This window comes from Oncorhynchus clarkii, chromosome 16 (genome assembly GCF_045791955.1).
Source record: "Oncorhynchus clarkii lewisi isolate Uvic-CL-2024 chromosome 16, UVic_Ocla_1.0, whole genome shotgun sequence".
In the NCBI taxonomy this organism is placed as follows: Eukaryota; Metazoa; Chordata; class Actinopteri; order Salmoniformes; family Salmonidae; genus Oncorhynchus; species Oncorhynchus clarkii.
This window is the reverse complement of record NC_092162.1, coordinates 62,741,348-62,764,568: the sequence shown is the minus strand read 5'-3', so window position 1 is coordinate 62,764,568 and position 23,221 is coordinate 62,741,348. Positions and strand designations below refer to the sequence as shown.

The window sequence follows — 23,221 nt, the reverse complement described above, 5'->3', positions numbered from 1 at the left end:
GCGCCATCAGTGCAGATACCAACATGAGCAGCAGCTCCGTTTGGCTTCATACGGACCGTTAGTGGAATTGGGGGATTTTGGGGAGGTGATGGGGGGGGGGGGGGGGGGGGGTCTGTTGGGTTGGTGGGTCCTGTGTTGTCTGTCCCATTGTGGTGTTGAGGTTGTGGTTCACCACCCTCCTGCCCACTGCCCCCTTGCCCACTGCCCCCTGCCCACTGCCCCCTTCTCCCCCACCATCCTTCACCCCCCTCCCTTCTCCCCCACCATCCTTCACCCCCCTCCTCTGCCCACTGCCCCCTTCACCCCCCTCCTCTGCCCACTGCCCCCTTCTCCCCCACCATCCTTCACCCCACTCCTCTGCCCACTGCCCCCTTCTCCCCCACCATCCTTCACCCCCCTCCTCTGCTCCTTCTCCCCCACTAGGTATGTATGGATGGAAAGGATGATTTACAAGTAAAAACAGAGTCATAATGCGTTCTTATAGCAGTGTTTTCCACACGCGGGCTGTCCAGAGCAAAAGAAGGGCCCATCAATCTACTCGCTGAGATTATTTATTTTAGGAAAAGTGATTTACAAAAGTAAATCTAAAATGATCATCCGAAATTGTTGCAACCCCTATTACTAGCTTGTTCAACCTCTCTTTCGTATCGTCTGAGATCCTCAAAGATTGGAAAGCTGCCGCAGTCATCCCCTTCCTCAAAGGGGGAGATGCTCTAGACCCAAACTGCTACGGACCTATATCTCTCCTACCCTGCCTTTCTAAGGTCTTTGAAAGCAGAGTTAACAAACAGATCACCGACCATTTCAAATCCCACCGTACCTTCTCTGCTATGCAATCTGGTTTCTGAGCTGGTCATGGGTACACCTCAGCCACGTTCAAGGTCCTAAACAATATAATAACCGCCATCGATAAGAGACAATACTATGCAGCTGTATTCATCGACCTGGCCAAGGCTTTCGTTTCTGTCAATCACCACATTCTTATCGGCAGACTCAACAGCCTTGGTTTCTCAAATGATGGCCTCGCACCAACTACTTTTCAGACGGAGTTCAGTGTGTCAAATCGGAGGGCCCGTTTTCCAGATCTCTGGCAGTCTATGGGGTTACCCCAGTGTTCAATTCTCGGGCCGACTCTCTTCTCTGTATACATTCTCTCTACTACCGCATGGCAAGTGGTACCGGAGTGCCAAGTTTAGGACAAAAAGGCTTCTCAACAGTTTTTACTCCCAAGCCAAGCCATAAGACTCCTGAACAGGTAATAAAATGGCTACCCGGACTATTTGCATTGTGTGCCCCCCCCAACCCCTCTTTTTACGCTGCTGCTACTCTCTGTTTATCATATATGCATAGTCACTTTAAGTATACATTCAATGACATACTACCTCAATTGGGCCGACCAACCAGTGCTCCTGCACATTGCCTAACCGGGCTATCTGCATTGTGTCCCACCACCCACCACCCGCCAACCCCTCTTTTACCCTACTGCTTCTCTCTGTTCATCATATATGCATATCATATATGCATTATGATGTTTTCTATTTAAAATCATTACTGCCATGGTATTTTAATGGTTTCATGAGAATGACCCACGCCGAGGAACTTAACTTTCCACCTCCTCTACCTCCTTAACTTTCCACCTCCTCTACTGTCCCGTCGATGTGGATAGGGGGGGGTACTCTCTCTGCTGTTTCCTGAAGTCCACGATCATCTCCTTTTGTTTTGTTGACGTTGAGTGAGAGGTTGTTTTCCTGACACCACACTCAGAGTGCCCTCTTGTCGTTGTTGGTAATCAAGCTCACTACTGTTGTGTTGTCTGTAAACTTGATAATTGAGTTGGCGGCGTGCATGGCCACGCAGTCATTGGTGAACAGGGAGTACAGGAGGGGGCTGAGCACGCACCCTTGTGGGGCCCCAGTGTTGAGGATCAGCGAAGTGGAGATGTTGTTTCCTACCTTCACCACCTGGGGGCGGCCAGTCAGGAAGTCAAGGACCCAGTTGCGCAGAGCGGGGTTGATACCCAGGGCCTCAAGCTTAATGATGAGCTTGGAGGGTACTATGGTGTTGATTGCTGAGCTGTAATCAATGAGCAGCATTCTTACGTAGGTATTCCTCTTGTCCAGATAGGGCATTGTGATGGCGATTGCATCGTCTGTGGACCTGTTGGGGCGGTATGCAAACTGAAGTAGGTCTAGGGTGGCAGGTAAGGTGGAGGTGACATGATCCTAGGGGGGCAACAGTGAGCGCTGTTACCTTCAAATAGGTTTTGGTTTTGCTAAGGCATTGTGGATGGGGATGGCGGATGGGCATAAGCATATGCCTCTGATTTCAAAGGCTGATATTTTTGTTTTAATCCTATCCCAAACCATAACCCTTACCTTAACCATTCGGATTTAATGTCTAACCTTAAGAATTTGGAGTTAATGCCTTATAGACTTTGAAATTTGACATTTTAAATAACTTTGAAATTTGACGTTTGAGAAACATGGGTGAACATCTAATTCTGATGTGAGACTGTGAGAGCTTGTAGAGTGGAGAGCCTCATTCGGGTCCAAATATGATAATTAGGGCCCTCACGGATTCCAGACATTAAAATGGAATTCAACAACATTAAAAATGTATTGATCTTTGGAGGGAATCTACTAAAAGTACTGTGTGGCTAAGTTAGTGCTGCTTTAAAGCAGTATCCAAATTATATTGGCAGCAACCATGTAATTATTTTACAACATACAGAAGTGTGCTAGTTATCAAGGAGCAAAATAATTTAAACGTGGTTTAGAATCGAGAGACGAGCTTAAAGTTTTCTTTACTGACCATAATTTTCACTTGTCTGACTGCTTGCATGATGATGACTTTCTCACACTACTGGCCTATCTGGGTGATGTTTTTTCTCGCCTGAATGACCTGAATCTAGGATTACAGGGACTCTCCACAACTATATTCAATGTGCAGGACAAAATTGAGGCTATGATTTAAGAATTTGAAGCTCTTCTCTGTCTGCATTAACAAGGACAACACACAGGTCTTTCCATCATTGTATGATTTTTTTTGTGTGTAAATAAACTCAAGCTTACGGACAATGTCAAATGTGATATAGCGAAGCACCTGAGTGAGTTGGGTGCGCAATTATGAAGGTACTTTCCCGAAACGGATGACACAAACAACTGGATTCATTATCCCTAGAAGGCCAGCATCCCGGAGTCGCCTCTTCACTGTTGACGTTGAGACCGGTGTTTTGAGGGTACTATTTAATGAAGCTGCCAGTTGAGGACTTGTAAGGCGTCTGTTTCTCAAACTAGACACTAATGTACTTGTCCTCTTGCTCAGTTATGCACCAGGGCCGCCCACTCCTCTTTCTATTCTGGTTAGAGCCAGTTTGCGCTGTTCTGTGAAGGGAGTAGTACACAGTGTTGTACGAGATCTTCAGTTTCTTGGCAATTTCTCACATGGAATAGCTTTAATTTCTCAGAACAAGAATAGACTGACGAGTTTCGGAAGAAAGGTCTTTGTTTCTGGCCATTTTGAGCCTGTAATCGAACCCACAAATGCTGATGCTCCAGATACTCAACTAGTCTAAAGAAGGCCAGTTTTATTGCTTCTTTAATTAGCACAACAGTTTTCAGCTGTGCTAACATAATTGCAAAAGGGTTTTCTAATGATCAATTAGTCTTTTAAAATGATAAACTTGGATTAGCTAACACAACGTGCCATTGGTACACAGGAGTGATGGTTGCTGATAATGGGCCTCTGTACGCCTATGTAGATATTCCATTAAAAATCAACCGTTTCCAGCTACAATAGTAATTTACAACATTAACAATATCTACACTGCATTTCTGATCAATTTGATGTTATTTTAATAGACAAAAAAGGTGCTTTCAAAAACAAGTACTTCTAAGTGACCCCAAACTTTTGAACGGTAGTGTATGTGAGAGTGGATTCTCGGCCCTCACTAGCATGAAAACTAAATACAGGCACAGACTGTGTGTGGAAAATGATTTAAGACTGAGACTCTCCAATACAACCCAACATTGCAGAGTTATGTGCATCCTTTCAAGCACACCCTTCTCATTAACCTGTGGTAAGTTATTCACAATTTTCAATGAACAAATAAGGTTTTATATGTAAGATAAAATAAAATAAAATAAAGAGCAAAATTGATTATTATTTGTGCCCTGGTCCTATAAGAGGTCTTTTTCACTTCCCACGAGCTGGGTTGTGACAACAACTCACTCTCATTCTTATGTTTGTGTGTGTGTGTGTGTGTGTGTGTGTGTGTGTGTGTGTGTGTGTGTGGCAGGCTTACCAATGATGGCAAAAAACAACATTTGACCCTGGTGCAAAAGAGGGGGACTATGAAAAGTTTGGGAACCACTGGCCTAGAGTAACATAAACGAATGAACATGCTTTCATGTTCTTTGAAATAATAGTTTGTCTGTTACTTATCTTATGTTACTTACGACTTTTATAAACACAACCAAATTATTATTCTTCACATAGGAAATATGAAATGGATTTATTACACTGTTAGAATGTTGATGCCTCATTTGACTGGAAGTGTTGGAAATTGGCTTTTGGCCTACTTTGTAGACTTTGTAGAATTATACAAAACATGTCCTTTACTCTATCTAAACAAATATTTGTTGTTATATTTTTACATGGGTATATTTCCACTAATATTTCTTCATGCAATTCATGCTTTACAATTGTTTATGCAATATTTGTCAAGGCTTGGTGTTTGTTTGTGCACCTTGCAGGTTGATATGCATCTGAAGCGTATGCTAAATGTGACACCCGGCAACATTCTCAACATTCTCTAGCGGGTATTTATAGGCTGAAAGGTCAGGTGGTTCTAGTGTTGATTTGATTTTCAAGATCATGTGGGCTACGGCTGAGGACAGGAACAAGTACAAGAAGCCCCACCATCATTCCTGTCCCCAATAACTCTAAGGCTTCATGCCACAATAACTACCCGCCTGTAGCACTCACATCTGTGATCATGAAGTGCTTTGAGAAGCACACATCAACTTCATCATCCCAGACATCCTAGACCCACTCAAATGTGCATACCGCCCCAACAGATCCATAGACGACTCAATCTCAATTGCACTCCACACTGCCCTCACCCACCTAGATAAGAGGAATACCAATGTGAGAATGCTGTTCATTCACTACAGCTCAGCATTGAACACCATTGTCTCCTCCAAGCTCGTCACCAAGTTTAGAACCCTGGGACTGAACACCTCTCTTTGCAACTGGATCCTGGACTTCCTGACGGGCTGACCGCCATGCTGACCCTCAACACGGGGGCCCCACAGGGATGTGTGCTTAGTCCCCTTCTGTACTCCTTGTTCACCCACGACTGCGTGGTGATGCACAATACCAACAACATTGTCAAGTGTGCTGACGACTAGACAGTGGTAGGTCTGATCACTGGCGACGATGAGAGGTCAGTGACCTGGCAGTGTGGTGCCGGAAAGGGGGGGGCACAAACCCCTTCCACATCAACAGGGTTGTAGTACACACTCATGCACACTGACACTCCAACACACACACATAATATGCACATACATTCATATTGACTCGAAACACACGCACAGCCACTCACTTACAATCATCATATAGCCTATGCTGCTGCTACTCTGTTTACCCTATATCCTGATCACCTCACTCCTATACATACAGTGCCTTGCGAAAGTATTCGGCCCCCTTGAACTTTGTGACCTTTTGCCACATTTCAGGCTTCAAACATAAAGATATAAAACTGTATTTTTTTGAGAAAGAATCAACAACAAGTGGGACACAATCATGAAGTGGAACGACATTTATTGGATATTTCAAACTTTTTTAACAAATCAAAAACTGAAAAATTGGGCGTGCAAAATTATTCAGCCCCTTTACTTTCAGTGCAGCAAACTCTCTCCAGAAGTTCAGTGAGGATCTCTGAATGATCCAATGTTGACCTAAATGACTAATGATGATAAATACAATCCACCTTTGTGTAATCAAGTCTCCGTATAAATGCACCTGCACTGTGATAGTCTCAGAGGTCCGTTAAAAGCGCAGAGAGCATCATGAAGAACAAGGAACACACCAGGCAGGTCCGAGATACTGTTGTGAAGAAGTTTAAAGCCGGATTTGGATACAAAAAGATTTCCCAAGCTTTAAACATCCCAAGGAGCACTGTGCAAGCGATAATATTGAAATGGAAGGAGTATCAGAACACTGCAAATCTACCAAGACCTGGCCGTCCCTCTAAACTTTCAGCTCATACAAGGAGAAGACTGATCAGAGATGCAGCCAAGAGGCCCATGATCACTCTGGATGAACTGCAGAGATCTACAGCTGAGGTGGGAGACTCTGTCCATAGGACAACAATCAGTCGTATATTGCACAAATCTGGCCTTTATGGAAGAGTGGCAAGAAGAAAGCCATTTCTTAAAGATATCCATAAAACGTGTCGTTTAAAGTTTGCCACAAGCCACCTGGGAGACACACCAAACATGTGGAAGAAGGTGCTCTGGTCAGATGAAACCAAAATTGAACTTTTTGCCAACAATGCAAAACGTTATGTTTGGCGTAAAAGCAACACAGCTGAACACACCATCCCCACTGTCAAACATGGTGGTGGCAGCATCATGGTTTGGGCCTGCTTTTCTTCAGCAGGGACAGGGAAGATGGATGGAGCCAAATACAGGACCATTCTGGAAGAAAACCTGATGGAGTCTGCAAAAGACCTGAGACTGGGACGGAGATTTGTCATCCAACAAGACAATGATTCAAAACATAAAGCAAAATCTACAATGGAATGGTTGAAAAATAAACATATCCAGGTGTTAGAATGGCCAAGTCAAAGTCCAGACCTGAATCCAATCGAGAATCTGTGGAAAGAACTGAAAACTGCTGTTCACAAATGCTCTCCATCCAACCTCACTGAGCTCGAGCTGTTTTGCAAGGAGGAATGGGAAAAAATGTCAGTCTCTCGATGTGCAAAACTGATAGAGACATACCCGAAGCGACTTACAGCTGTAATCGCAGCAAAAGGTGGCGCTACAAAGTATTAACTTAAGGGGGCTGAATAATTTTGCACGCCCAATTTTTCAGTTTTTGATTTGTTAAAAAAGTTTGAAATATCCAATAAATGTCGTTCCACTTCATGATTGTGTCCCACTTGTTGTTGATTCTTCACAAAAAAAATACAGTTTTATATCTTTATGTTTGAAGCCTGAAATGTGGCAAAAGGTTGCAAAGTTCAAGGGGGCCGAATACTTTCGCAAGGCACTGCATTTACCTTTTACAGTGCATTTGGAAAGTATTCAGACCCATGGACTTTTTCCACATTTTGTTACGTTACAGTCTTATTCTAAAATGGATTAAATAAAATAAAAATCCTCGTCAATCTACACACAATACCCCATAATGACAAAGCGAAAACAGTTTTTCAGAATTGTTGCTAATTTATAAAAACGAAAAAACTTATTTACATAATGATTCAGACCCATCGCTATGAGACTCAGATGCATCCTGTTTCCATTGATCATCCTTGATGTTTCTACAACTTGATTGGAGTCCACCTGTGGTAAATTCAATTGATTGGACATGATTTGGAAAGGCACACATCTGTCTATATAAGGTCCCACAGTTGACAGTGCATGTCAGAGGTCAAAGGAATTGTCCGTAGAGCTCCGAGACAGGATTGTGTCGAGGCACAGATCTGGGGAAGGGTACCAAAAAATGTCTGCAGCATTGAAGATCCACAAGAACACAGTGGCCTCCATCATTCTTAAAGGGAAGATGTTTGGAACCACCAAGACTTCCTAGAGCTGGCCGCCTGGCCAAACTGAGCCATCGGGGGAGAAGGGCCATGTTCAGGGAGGTGACCAAGAAGCCAATGGTCACTCTGGCAGAGCTCCAGAGTTCCTCTGTGGAGATGGGAGGACCTTCAAGAAGGACAACCACCTCTGCAGCACTCCACCAATCAGGCCTTTATGGTATATTTCTGTAGCCAGACGGAAGCCACTCCTCAGTAAAAGGCACATGACAGCCCGCTTGGAGTTTGCCAAAAGGCACCTAAAGTACTCTCATACCATGAAAAGAAGATTCTATTTGGGAGAAACTCCCCAAATACAGGTGTGCCAAGCTTGTAACATCATACCCAAGACGACTCGAGGCTGTAATCGCTGTGAAGAGTTTACGGAAATATTAGCGTCGTAGCTCTTATTGCGGGACTTTGACTGTGGGAAATCACCTCCCCAGTCACGCTATTGTGCATATTGACATTCATATTGCAGTGTACAGCCTTACCTAAAGATTTGGGATCAATGAAATGGGATATCAGCCTACTCAGTACCCAAGTGCTTTTTTTCCCCAAAGTCCTCCTCAAGAGTTATTAGGCTCAAAAACATCCACTTTGTACAGTTTTTCCTCTGGAATAGTGTTCAATTCACGTAGGTTGACTGGTACAATAAATGTGGCTCAATTCACAGTTGTTTCAGAGTCCCGCAATAAGAGCTACGACGCGAATGTTCTCTGGCTGTCACTGAGTAGACTGATACCCCATGTCATTGATCCACAATCTATAGGTAAGGCTGTACAGTGAAATAAGTATGTCCCCAATTAAATTCTAAAGTCTAATACATCCAATGTGATTTCAACAGATCTTTGTCAAATTAACAAAGTATTGTCTTTTGTTGAATTTATATAAGAACATTCCAACCTCGTTTCGCATGATCTGTTGTTCCATTATGGCATGATTTCACTATATGTATTATTTGCATGACTTTCATTTTGAAGGCAAACCTCAAATTCCACTATTGTGGCTAATCCTTATTGTGGCTAGCTATGGTCGGACCCACATCGACCACCATTAATCAAATAAAAACTGTCTTATAAATGTATGGGTATTTTAGATGACGACACTTAGCTCGGTAGTTAGCTAGCTAGGTTATGTCGTTTTGCTATGTTTTTGGGGAAGAACATTGTGTGCATCCATCAGCTAGCTAGCTTTTTTTACGACCAGCACTGTCCAGAGCTTGGGGAAGTGTGTCTGCGCTCATCCGGCAGCGGCACGGGCGCCAGACAAAAACCTTTACCAGCATCATAGCATACGTATGGGTGAATCGTTGTGACATGGAATACGAGTTATAGTGTCATCAATGTGTAAAACTATGTAAAAATATATGAGCGTGTTAAATTATTATGTGACGTACAGTCATATTCGGGTCAAGCTTATTTTACATGTCAGATAGCGTTAATTGACGTGTATAAGACGTGTATAAGACCCAAATGGCGTTCCATACCCGACAGAGCTGTGGTGGCTGAACCATATACTCTGGCACATGTATCTATCTAGTAATACCTGTTATTCATGGTCCTCCCGGATCAGCCTTCAGTATTTTACACAAACAAATGATTGAAATGATCCACATATTTTTAGAGGTCATTCAGATACTTTGACTAATAGTTCAATGAACACAGGCATGCGCTCACACACATGCATTCTCTCTCTCTCTCTCTCTCTCTCTCTCTCTCTCTCTCTCTCTCTCTCACTCTCTCTCACACTCACACTCACACTCACACTCACACTCACACTCACACTCACACTCACACTCACACATACAATCCCCTACATGATCAGATGAGACGTGGAGTCTGTAGGGAAACTCCGAGGTGTGGTTACATCATTGTTCTCTCTAGTGGGACATTACCCTGCTAGCACGTCCACACAGTTTACAAGACATTGATCTCTGGTGGCTGATCAAGCAAGCATGAGTATCTAAGTCAGAGAGTCCCTGGAGTGTGTGTGGATATGTGTGTGTTTTGTAACTGTGTTGGCCCAGAGAGCGTGTGAATACCATCTTCTGATGTCCCAGAGTTCTTTCCGGCAGCTGAGAATTCTAGAACTGTGACCCAACTGGAAGAACAGTGGTCCTCAGAGAGCGAGAGAGTGCTAGCTTTGAGAACCCTAGTGGTTGATATAATGCCACAGGGTTGAATAACTCTTACGTATCAGGTTGAAGCTTCACACAAAACATTTTCAGGGGTGTGTGTGTGTGCCAGGGGTTTTGGGGGTTGAGTGTGTGTGAGATTAAGTGAACAGTGTGTGAACACTGCAGCCTCTGCCCTAAACCCCAAGTATCACCTCTACCCAGGGACTTCTGTGTTTGCAAACTTGTGAATTGTGTGATTGTCAGTGTTTGCCTGTCTTCCTTAACGAGGCAAATTAAGTTTGAACGAGATAAGGAAGAGTGAATGAATTAAGTGTTGGCCGGGGATTTAACTAGTCAGGAATCTCTTGTTGCTGGGACCAAACCCTGGACAGACGAACAACAGGGACAAATAAAGTATCACCATGGTTACGCCTGGATCATGGTAAGGCTGGGAATTTCCAGGGACCTCGATACGATATTATCACGGTACTTAGGTGCCGATACAATATGTATTGCGATTCTCACGATGCTATATGTATTGCGATTCGATACTGTGATTTTATTGCAATTCGCTGTTTCCATCAAATTGCTCACTCACCATGTCTGTTGCAGAGGGAAAAGAGAGCCATGAGAAAACGAGTTTTGATTAGTCATTGAAATAAGTGCTGAAAACAAATTGGCTCCCTGTTTAAAAAGAAGATGAAGAACAAGCTATGAAGGAAACATACTGGAGTTTTGGTGCATGTATAGCCAACTAGCGCAAAAATAATATTGCAATATTGTCAAAACTATACAATATATTGTCAAAAATAATATCCCGATATGTAACTATCGATTTTTTTTCACCCATCACTAGCTCACAGTATGTGATTTTTAGCCTACGCTATAAACCAGATAGAAGAAAGACTACTCTATAGACCAGAAGAAAAGAGGTTGCCAACGTTACCCAGTGACACTGTGTTCATTGATTTATGAGCATCATCATATTGACTATGAATGAACTTTGTTTGTGCAGATGTGCGTCACCTAGCAATGTCTAGCATTGTATCGTTTGTGTGTGTGCCTGTGCCATTAACATTCTTAAGTGTGTCTGTCTGTGTGCTGTGTTTGTAGCTCGGAGGTGTGTGTAACCGTAATGAAGTCTAACGCTGTGTGTGTGTCTGGTGTTGTGTGTTCTCAGGTGGCCATCAAGTCGATTCGTAAGGAGAGCATCACTGATGATCTGGACAGAGTTCATATCCAGAGAGAGATAGAAATCACCTCCGCCCTCAAACACCCCTACATCATACGCTTCCACGAGGGTGAGAATACACACACACGCACACACACACTGAAAGGAAAACACGCATACGTACACACACAATGTAACCTTTCTCTGTGCTCTCCCTGTGTAGTGTTTGAGAGTCGTGATAAGATAGTGATAGTGATGGAGTATGCCAGCAGGGGGGAGTTGTATGACTACGTCAATGAGAGGAGGAGACTGGTGGAGACAGAGGCCAGAGACATCTTCAGACAAATCACCTCCGCCGTGCACTACTGCCACACGGTAAACACACACATGCATGCTGCACAGGCTCACACAGAAATGCATGAGCGTTCGCACGCACACGCAATCATTGTATTTCAATTAGCATAATTATTTGCTAAATAATGTGATGAATCCTATATCCGCGTGTGCTGCAGTTTCTCTTTTCAGTAGTGATGGGGGGAATACTTTATACAGTTACAGTGCCTTAATTAAGAAAGTATTCAGGCCCCATTTACTTTTTCCACATTTTGTTACAAAGTATGATTCAAATTAAAATGTCATTTTTTTTCAACGATCTACACAAAATACTCTGTCAAGGTCGAAGATTATAATTTTTTATTTATTTATAATGTAAAATAAAACACTAATATATCTTGATTAGCTATTGGCTAAGTATTCAACCCAGAGTCAATACATGTTAGAATCACCTTTAGCAGCAATTACAGCTGTCTTTCTGGGTAAGTCTCTTAGAGCTCTGCACACCTGGACTGCACAATATTTACCCATTTATTATTTTTAAAACTCTTCAAGCTCTGTCAAGCTGGTTATTAATCATTGCTAGACAGTAGTGGTGCAATGGATCACAAAACTCACGGTTCCAAAAATACAGATTTCCGATTGTTATGAAAACTTGAAATCAGGTGTGCGGCGGGTGATTTTAGCACATATTTATGGTTTAACGAGAGTTCACCTCATGTTGAGGCAGTGCTCAATGTTGGTTGCAATTAACCCACTTAGTGTAAAACGGAGCAACAGGCAAACATGGTACTGCTAAGCCACAGGAGGCTGGTGAGGGGAGGACGGCTCATAATAATGGCTGAAATAGAGTGAATGGAGTGATACTAAAACATTTGTAAACCATGTGTTTGATACCATTAATTCTGTTCCAGCCAATACAATGAGCTTGTCCTCCCCAGTTAAGGTGACACCAGCCACCTGTGAGCTAATCCCAAAAAATCCTGATCACGGCAGTTTCTCTTCTCAGGGTGTGAAATGAAGCAACAGGCAAACATTGCACAGCTAAACCCACAAAATCCTACTCCTAATACCAGAGGAAAACCTTGTGGGTCAAAGGAGAATTACAGTTGAAGTCAGACGTTTACATACACTTAGGTTGGAGTCATTAAAACTTGTTTTTCAACCACTCCACAAATTTCTTGTTAACAAACTATAGTTTTGGCAAGTCGGTTAGGACATCTACTTTCTGCATGACACAAATCATTTTTCCAACAATTGTTTACAGACAGATTATTTCACTTAAAACTCACTGTATCACAATTCCAGAGGGTCAGAAGTTTACATACACTAAATTGACTCTGCATTTAAACAGCTTGGAAAATTCCAGAAAATGATGTCATGGCTTTAGAAGCTTCTGATAGGCTAATTGACATAATTTGAGTCAATTGGAGGTGTACTGTGGATGTATTTCAAGGCCTACCTTCAAACTCAGTGCCTCTTTGCTTGACATCATGGGAAAATCAAAAGAAATCAGCCAAGACCTTCACAAGTATGGTTCATCCTTGGGAGCAATTCCCTAACGCCTGAAGGTACCACGTTCATCTGTACAAACAATAGTACGCAAGTATAAACATCATGGGACCACACCGACATACCGCTCAGGAAGGAGACACCTTCTGTCTCCTAGAGATGAACGTACTTTGATGCAAAAATTGCAAATCAATCCCAGAACAACAGGAAGGACCTTGTGAAGATGCTGGAGGAAACCGGTACAAAAATATCTATATCCACATTGAAATGAGTCCTATATCGATATAACCTGAAAGGCCGCTCAGCAAGGAAGAAGCCGCTGCTCCAAAACCGCCATAAAAAAAGCCATACTACAGTTTGCAACTGCACATGGGGACAAAGATCGTACTTTTTGGAGAAATGTCCTCTGGTCTGATGAAAGAAAAATATAACTGTTTGGCCATAATGACCATTGAATGTGTTTGGAGGAAAAGGGGGAGGCTTGCAAGCTGAAGAACACCATCCCAACCGTGATGCATGGGGGTGGCAGCATCATGTTGTGGGGGTGTTCTGCTGCAGGAGGGACTGGTGCACTTCACAAAATAGATGGCATCATGAGGCAGGGAAATTATGTGGCTATATTGAAGCAACATCTCAAGACCACAGTCAGGAAGTTAAAGCTTGGTCGCAAATGGGTCTTCCAAATGAACAATGACCCCAAGCATACTTCCAAAGTTGTGGCAAAATGGCTAAAGGACAACAAAGTCTAGGTATTTGAGTGGCCATCACAAAGCCCTGCCCTCAATCCTATAGAACATTTGTGGGCAGAACTGAAAAAGCGTGTGCGAGCAAGGAGGCCTACAAACCTGACTCAGTTACACCAGCTCTGTCAGGAGGAATGGGCCAAAATTCAAAATTATTGTGGGAAGCTTGTGGAAGGCTACCTGAAACGTTTGACCCAAGTTTAACAATTTAAAGGCAATGCTACCAAATACTAATTGTGTGTATTTAAACTTCTGACCCACTGGGAATGTGATGAAAGAAATCAAATCTGAAATAAATCCTTCTTTACTATTATTCGGACATTTCACTTTCTTAGTTTATAGAATTGTGTCGTGGTAAAAGTTAAAAAGCTAAATTTCCTAGTTGGTGCAGAAATGGAGGAAATAGGAGACTTAGGAAATAGTGAACACCTATTGGCAGAGTTTTGGGATGAAGCTCTTCAGTGGAATAAACCACATGCATGTGTGCACACCAGAGCTAGCTCATAGCTGATACTGCTTAACACCAGATGGCTAAATTATCCCCCAATCTCAAACCACTACATTTGAATGAAGAACAAAAAAGACCCCTCGCTCTTTTAGCTTTGGAGCTCGATGCTGCATCCTCTAGTTGTCTGACCTCAAATAGTGTTCTAAAATAGACATGAGTGTTCCGGAACGCGTGAATTATTTAGAATGCTTCTGAGGTATGCAGCTTTAGCAGGAAGTATTTAGGCTTCAGGGGAAAATGAAAGTTTTTAAAAGACACGCCACATAAACCTCTCTCTTTCCCTATTCATGTCTCCCTCCCCCCTCCTCTTTATCTTATTCGCTCTCTCACATTCACTCTTCGCCTGAATTGACCTCTGCTGTGCTATTCATATTTTCCTGTAGCAAACTCTTATACCCCCTCTTTCTCTCTTCAATATCGTTATACTACATTAGCGAATTCATCTGTACATGTTGGGTTTGTTATAGAGCTGGATTGTTAATTGTGATAATACAATGAAAGACAGAAGGAGGGATAACTGAACAATCCAAAATAATTAAGGAAAGCTAATTGAAAGACAAACTAGGAATCGACTAACAAACACAGACAAGGTTTACACACACTGACTGTATACTGTTGACCATTCACCAGTACTGTATGCTCGTGGATTAATCATTGAATCAAACACTCATATCATGAGAATGACCTTTCAATGTCAATTAGACAATTACATTTTCATCTCTCCTCTTTTAAGCTGTTCTTTTGTACTCTTCATCTGTTCCCTATTTCTCTTGAATCTCTATACAGCAACTGTGTTACAAAATGATTGATATCACACACAAAACACAAACACACACTGGACCTCCACTTATGTATTCAGGCCATGTTTGTGTAAATGTCATCTGCTCTCTAGTTCCTAAATCAACACAGCAGTGTCTTCCTAGAAAAACATCAAGGGGGTGAAGAATCTGTGCGTGTGTAAAGATCTGTGTGTAATAGTGGTACTTTACTTGATTGTCTCTTTCCCTCTCCTTCAGAATGGTGTGGTCCATCGAGATCTGAAGCTGGAGAACATTCTACTAGACCAGGACCTGAACGTCAAGGTGAGAACACACAAAGAATTTAAAAAATGTATTGGTTAAAATCAAACCCTCCTATTGGTATATTGAAAATGTGATTCTACAGATTTTCCCGCTTATGGTGCAGACCTTGTGCCTGTCATCCAGTTAGTGAAAAGGGTAGTTATTTTAAAAGGATATGCCTGCATTGGCCGGGAATCGAACCCGGGCCTCCCGCGTGGCAGGCGAGAATTCTACCACTGAACCACCAATGCTGAGCTGCAATGATAGTTTATTCCAGGGCTCACAACACAGTGGGAGTAGTTGAAAATAGGAGAGAAAGATTGGAAGGGGTTTAAAGAAACATATAGGACAAAAATGTACAGAAGTAGTTTGAAAATAGGTTGATATAGCTCATGCACTTAGATTTGTGTTTCTGGGTATTTTCAGGAGTTTAAATTCAAGTGTGTAGCGAGATCCTGCTTATACCCCAAAAGAGTCCACACATTGGCCGGGAATCAACCCGGGCCTCCCGAATGGCAGACGAGAAGTTTACTACTGAACCACCAATGCTTTGATATATCATTCTATGGGACAGAGTATTTCTCTAACAGTCAGGGTGAAGTGAAACAAAATGTTGAATTAGTATTTAACTATTCGGCTCGAAGGACCATTAAAAACAGATGTCGTCTTTAATAAGCTTTTTGTTGTTGTTGCATGATAGACCAGTTATAGGTAGTACAATGTATTTATAGTGCCCGTCTTATAATCACTTGTATTTTTTGCATGGTAGACTAGTTTTAGGTAGGTACAATGTGTAGTGTTTTTACATGGCCTAGCACCTAGAGCCTGTTTATGACAAGGATTTGAAAATAAACTTGAGCGATACCCGAGTGATCTAAAATAATTTTTCTAGAGGTTTATCCATAATGAATGAGTTTACAAATGTAATCCATATGAAAGGTTATCAGAAATGATGTAACATGTAGACTACCATGTAAAAATACACTATATGGCTACCATGCACCATGCCAAGCATCAGCGTAAAGCTTGCCACCATTGGACTCTGACTCTGGCAGTCTGACGGACCATCTGTGTTTGGCAGATGCCAGGAGAATGCTACCTGCCTCAATACATAGTGCCAAATGTAAAGTTTGGTGCAGGAGGATTAATGGTCTAGGCCTAGGGCACTTTTTCATGGTTCGGGCTGGGCCCCTTAGTTCCATTGAAGGAAAACTTATTTCTTTCTTTTTTTTAACCCCTTTTTCTCCCCAATTGGTAGTTTGTCTTGTCCCATCGCTGCAACTCCCGTATGTGCTCCGCCTCATGGGTCTCCAGGTAGCGGCCGGCTGCGACACAGGCCGGTATCGAACCCGGATCTGTAGTGATGCCTCTAGCACTGCGATGCAGTGCCTTAGCCGGCCTTTTCCTGTTTCAGCATGACAATGCCCCCATGCACAAAGCGAGGTCCATACAGAAATGTTTTGTCAAGATGGGAGTGGAAGAACTTGACTGGTCTGCACAGAGCCCTGACCTCAACTCCATCGAATACCTTTGTGATGAATAGGAACACCTAATGCCAGGCCTAATTGCCCAACATCACTAATGCTCTTATGGATGAATGGAAGCAAGTCCCTGCAGCAATGTTCCCACATCTAGAGGAATGCCTTCCCAGAAGAGTGGAGGCTGTTATGGCACCGACAGAGGGCGCCTCGCCTCGAGCTCCGATAAAACGTTGCAGATCTAATTTTCTCAATCTGTTTGTTTCATGCATTACTACATACATTCAGGTAGAACTTTTGGAATACGAAACGCTAGATACTCACCGTCCACCCGACCTCGCCGAAGTCCCTGAGACAGCAGAACAATGGACTAGCTTCTTCTGCGAGGAGCCAAGCTGCTTGGGAATCCTACCGTAGAGTACAACTACAGTCTTAGTGAGATTAAGACGCCAGGCGACCCATCCTCCATTACTGAGCATACTACTCGCCAATGTTCAATCATAAATGAACAAACTTGAGTAAGTCAGAGAGAGGATCTTTTTCCAGAGGGACATCAGATCCTGCAACATACTCTGTTTTTCTGAAACTTGGCTTTCCTCTGACATCCAGACAGATTATATACAACCAGCGGGTTTTACAGTTTTTTGGGGGGGGATAGGAAGCGGGCTCTCTGGCAAGAGCAAGGGTGGCGGGCTCTGCTTTATGACCATTAACTCATGGTGCAAAGGGGTAAACATACAAGGAACTTTATGCTCCTCCGACTTTTACCTTCCGGGAGAGTTTACTGGGATTATCGCCATGGCTGTGTACATCCCGCCCCAAGCTGACACCAAAAAAGCTCTCAAAGATCTTCATTGGACCCTGAACAAACTGGAGACTGAATTCCCTGAGGCAGCGTTCATTGCTGCAAGGACTTTAACAAAAGTAATTTGAGAACCGTGCTCCCAAATTATTACCAACACATCAACTGTCCAACTTGCATAAATTCTACTCTTGACCACTACTACACGCCTTTTCAACACGGGTATAAACACGGATATCCCGTCCTCCTTTCTGAAAATCTGACCATGACTCCATCTTGCTTCTTCCCGCCTACAAATAAAGACTTGAGGGAAATTCCGGTGATCAGGTCTGTATAGCGTTGGTCTGACCAATCAGAATTCACAATGAATACGCCACCTCAGTCACCGGATTCAAACAAGATAGTTCAGACGTGACACGGGCAACCGAATGCACCATTGGGTGCACACTGCCTGCCCTACAGGACACCTACAACGTCAGGTGTCGCAGGAAGGCCAGGAAAATCACCAGGGACACCAGCCACCCAAGCCATGCCCTGTTCTCCCAGGTTCAGTCACTCAGACGCGGGCAGCACAGGAGCATCATGGAAAAACTGAAAGACTGGCAAATATTTTCAACCTTCAGATCATCAGGCTGCTGAATAGCCAACACTATTCAGCTACCTACCCCACCTCCCCTCTGCTACTCCCCCATGGACATTCCCACACACCTTTAACTCTCACTGACCTTACCTGCTACTCCCCCATGGACATTCCACCCCCTAACAGTTTTTACTCTGCCCCCACCCCAACGACATTCCTCCCTGTTGCAGTTGTTAATATGTATATTATTACTTTTTTGTTTTTATTTCACTCAATGGTCATTCTGCTGCTCCCCCTGTGGTCATTCCCCCCACCCCCTCAATGGTAATTTTTCTGCTCCCTCTGATCATCCCCCCCCCCCCTCCCCCCACCCCCTCAACAGTCTTTACTAGAGGTCGACCAATTAATCGGAATGGCCGATTAATTCGGGCCGATTTTTCAAGTTTTCATAACAATTGGTAAAAGGCATTTTTGGACACCGATTATATTGCAATCCATGAGGGGACTGCATGGCAGGCTGACCACCTGTTACGCGAGTGCAGGCAGCGAGGAGCCATGGTAAGTTGCTAGCTAGCATTAAACTTATCTTATAAAAAACAAATCAATCCTAACATAATCACTAGTAAACTACACATGGTTGATGATATTACTAGTTTAACTAGCTAGTCCTGCATTGCATATAATCAATGCGGTGCCTGAAATTGTGTCACTTCTCTTGCGTTCATCTCTAAGCAGAGTCGGAGTATATGCCGCAGTTTGGTTTGCCTGGCTCATTGCGAACTGTGTGAAGACCATTTCTTTCTTCCTAACAAAAACTGTAATTAATTTGCCAGAATTGTACATAATTATAGCATAACATTGAAGGTTGTGCAATGAACAGCAATATTTAGACTTAGGGTTGCCACCCGTTTGATAAAATACGTAACGGTTCCGTATTTCACTGAAAGAATAAACGTTTTGTTTTCGAGATGATCGTTTCTGGATTTGACCATATTAATGACCTGCGGCTCGTAAGCCTGTGTGTTATTATGTTATAATTAAGTCTATGATTTGATATTTGATAGAGCAGTCTGACTGAGCGGTGGTAGGCAGCAGCAGGATCGTAAGCATTCATTCAAACCGTACATTCCTCCGTTTGCCAGCAGCTTTTCGCAATGCTTGAAGCACAGCGCTGTTTATGATTTACCAACTCCCGAGATTAGGCTGGCACTAGTCAAAGGTCTATGAAATACAAACGGTATAGAGAGAAATAGTCCTATAATAACTACAACCTAAAACTTCTTAACTGGGAATATTAAAGAATCGTGTTAATAAAAGGAACCACCAGCTTTCATATGTTCTCCTGATCTGAGCAAGGAACTTAAACGTTAGCTTTTTTACATGGCACATATTGCACTTTTACTTTCTTCTCCAACACTGTGTTTTTTGCATTATTTAAACCAAATTGAACATGTTTTATTATTTATTTGAGACTAAATAGATTTTATTGATGTATTATATTAAGTTCAAATAAAAATGTTCATTATTCATTCAGTATTGTTGCAATTGTGATTATTACAAATATATATATATCTCGGCCGATTTAATCGGTATCGGCTTTTTTTGGTCCTCCAATAATCGTTTGACTTCTAGTCTTTGCTCTGCCTCCACACCAAGGGACATTTTATTAATTAATCACTGTATATAGTGCTACTTCTATATTGTATTTATTACAATTTTCATTATTTTATTTCACTAGCCCTGCATGTTGAAGCTCGAAGCCTAAGATTTTCACTGTACCCTTCAATTACACCTGCAACCCTGATAATGGAATTAGATTTTAGGTGTCCACATACTTTTGAACATGTAGTGTATGTAAACAAATACATGGTACTTATTTATATATTGGGACAAAATGTACTTATGTGGGTAGACCCCAATATGATAGACCCCTCCCCCCAAAAAAATGAACCTTGCATTGGCCGGGAATCGAACCCGGGCCTCCCGCGTGGCAGGCGAGAATTCTACCACTGAACCACCAATGCTTTAGTGGAGCAAACCCCTCCCCGGGAGTAATATAACAGATCGGATGAAGTGAACCAGAAGTTGAAATATGTTGATTTTGTATTTAGCAATCCAGATCGAAGGACCATTAAATGAGAGGCAGTAAAATGTAATTAGTGTTATTACATAGTACTTACAGCCTGTTTGCAACGAGGATGTGCAAATAAAATTATTTGAGATTCCAGACTGATCTAAAATAATGATTCTAGAGGTTTAGCAATAATTCACTTGTTGACAAATGCAATCCAAAAGAAAAGTTAATCAGGTGAAATTTAAAGTACTTATTTCGGAGTAAATCCTACAATGCTTAACTTTTCCTACATTTGTTTACGTTACAGCCTCATTCTAAAAAGGATTAACCAGTTTTTTCCCCTCATCAGTCTACACACAATAGCTGCATGATGAAGGCTAAGATTTTCACTCTACCCTCCAATCACAGCTGCAACTGTGTACATGTGACTAGTAAACAATCTGAATTCAAATCAGCAAAGGGGGACCAACTCCATATTAATGCCTATGATTATGAGATGTTCGATGAGCAGGTGTCCACATACATTTGGCCATGTGTTGTATGTAAGCAAATACATGGTAGTTATTTATATATTGGAACACGGTTGGACTGAAATTTTAATCACTTATTTCTGTAAGTAGATCCTAAAATACTTTTGAAAAAGATATGCATGCATTGGCCGGGAATCGAACCCGGGCCTCCCGCGTGGCAGGCGAGAATTCTACCACTGAACCACCAATGCTTTGATAGAGCAATATTTCGATCCCAAAACTCATATAATAGAAAGCACAAAGGGGATGACGGGTCAAGTTGGAGGATGGAGCAGATGGGAATGAAGGCATGTGAAGAATGTAAAGTTGTTGTTTTGAAAGGTGGTATGATTTATGCCTTATTGTGGACATCAGCCTGTTTACGACATGGGTTTGAAAATAAACTTATTTGAGATATACCAGAGGGATTTAATATATCCAACAACACTTCAAAAAATATCTCTGCATTGGCCGGGAATCGAACCCGGGCCTCCCGCGTGGCAGGCGAGAATTCTACCACTGAACCACCAATGCTTTGATGGAGAAATATTTCGTTCCCAGTACTCATATAACAGGAAACACAAAAGGGATGACGGGTCAAATTGGGGGTAGAACAGATGGGAATGAAGGCGTTTGTGAAAAATGTAAAGGAGTTGTTTTGAAAGGTAGTATGAATTATGTCTGATTGTGGACATCAGCCTGTTTACGACATGGATTTGAAAATAAACTTATTTGAGATACCGGAGGGATCTTAAAAGAATGATTCCAGAGCTATGGCCATAATTAACTTGAGTTTCAAATGTAATCCATATGATCATTTATAAGGAAGCATGTAACATGTAGCTGCTATTTAAAAATGTGTAAATAAATACATGTACTTATTACTTCTATGAGAATATTCAACAACACTTCAAAAAATATCCCTGCATTGGCCGGGAATCGAACCCGGGCCTCCCGCGTGGCAGGCGAGAATTCTACCACTGAACCACCAATGCCTTAGTGATGTAATTTTCTAGACTTTTGAGTTTGAATATTAATTACGTAAACAAGCATACATGACTGTTCCATGCGCAAAACCCTCTCACAGACATTGTCATCTGCTCTCATCATAGCATAGTTAATTGCCTGCTGATTGGATATAAACAGCAGATGGGCTTCCCATTGTATTCAAACTGTTTGGGTAGGTTTTAGAGTCCAAGAACATTCACACCTGGCCTAATGGGTAACCAGTTGACTGGACTTCACAGAGATATGAAAGTTGACAAAAAACTGAACTGAACACAGTTGGCATGTTTTTTCTATTTTTATTGCAACTGGGATAAACCTATAGCATGCAGTAAAGTGTTTCTTATATTCATATATTATATCAATATCAAATGAAAAAATGCAGCTGAAATGGACTTTCCATATCGGTGCCAATCACTACAGATTAATGTTTGAGACAAATACTTATTGATCATTGATTTGACAAGGACCATGTTCTTTGTATGCTGCACCAGAGTTGTCATTGTTAGTTTTAGCTGGCAAGCTGGAAAGCACAATAAAATAACTCTGTGTTGACTGAAAGCCAAAGCTGTGAAATGTGCTGCATTGTGAAGGCATGCGCTAAGAACCAGCCTAAAGACATGGTGTCAGTTCCTATAACCCAGCCCTGAAGTCATTCCATTCCTTTTATGGCCGGTACTCCCCTTATATGGTTGCACGGCGCGAGGGAATACACGGAATCTGCAAATCTGGGAAAGCAGAGGGTTTTAATAAAAGTCACACACACTGGCTAAGAGTTAAAGAAAACAGACTACGTACTTTTCTCTCAGTAGCTTCCATACTTCCTCACCACAGTGGGTATTATTCAGACCAATGCGGAAAATGCCATTCTGTATGGTATGCATGAGATAGACAAGGGAGGAAGTTTCCCTTAGACACTGATTCAAGGCCAGTTTAGCATATTCTCCTCTAATGGTTGAAGCTGGAATCATTAATAGGTGAAATTGCCACTTCCGTTTTGGATATTACAACAAAGACGTTACTGCAAACAGTTGCATGCGCAATAGGACAGCAGAATATGCACTGCACATTTTGTTCCTATGCTGTAGAATGCTCCTTTCCTCACATTTTTATTTTACCTTTATTTAACTAGGCAAGACAGTTAAGAACAAATTCTTATTTACAATGATGACCTACTAATAGCAATTACAATACTGCTACAGTGGCAGGATAATAGCTAAGTGTAAAAACATAGGCTACAAATTGGGCTATAAGATTAGATGTACTTTATTGTCCCTTACCTTACAGATATCACTCCAGTGTTAATTTGCTAAATTGTAATTACTTTCTACTATGGCCTATTTATTGCCTTACCTCCCCACGCCATTTGCACACACTGTATATAGACTTTCTTTTTTTTCTAGTGTGTTATTGACTGTACTCTTGTTAATTCCATGTGTAACTCTGTGTTGTTGTTTGTGTCACACTGCTTTGCTTTATCTTGGCCAGATCGCAGTTGTAAATTAGAACTTTTAGAGGC

General features: G+C 42.1%; 1 protein-coding gene and 5 non-coding genes across 6 annotated transcripts in view; 1 reads left to right on the top strand and 5 right to left on the bottom strand.

Moving 5' to 3' along the window:
• LOC139368881 (NUAK family SNF1-like kinase 1) overlaps positions 1–23,221 on the top strand; it is a 49,426-nt gene that overhangs the window by 7,243 nt on the left and 18,962 nt on the right. Inside the window, exons 2-4 of the mRNA XM_071108341.1 lie at positions 11,107–11,227; positions 11,321–11,472; positions 15,210–15,275. Coding sequence (XP_070964442.1) covers positions 11,107–11,227; positions 11,321–11,472; positions 15,210–15,275 — 339 coding nt within the window. The remainder of the gene's footprint in view (positions 1–11,106; positions 11,228–11,320; positions 11,473–15,209; positions 15,276–23,221) is intronic.
• Positions 15,435–15,505, bottom strand: trnag-gcc (transfer RNA glycine (anticodon GCC)). The gene has a single exon. It is a non-coding gene; the product is annotated as a tRNA-Gly (tRNA).
• On the bottom strand, positions 20,068–20,138 carry trnag-gcc (transfer RNA glycine (anticodon GCC)). Its single transcript has one exon. It is a non-coding gene; the product is annotated as a tRNA-Gly (tRNA).
• trnag-gcc (transfer RNA glycine (anticodon GCC)) lies at positions 20,839–20,909 on the bottom strand. Its single transcript has one exon. It is a non-coding gene; the product is annotated as a tRNA-Gly (tRNA).
• trnag-gcc (transfer RNA glycine (anticodon GCC)) lies at positions 21,161–21,231 on the bottom strand. The gene has a single exon. It is a non-coding gene; the product is annotated as a tRNA-Gly (tRNA).
• On the bottom strand, positions 21,622–21,692 carry trnag-gcc (transfer RNA glycine (anticodon GCC)). The gene has a single exon. It is a non-coding gene; the product is annotated as a tRNA-Gly (tRNA).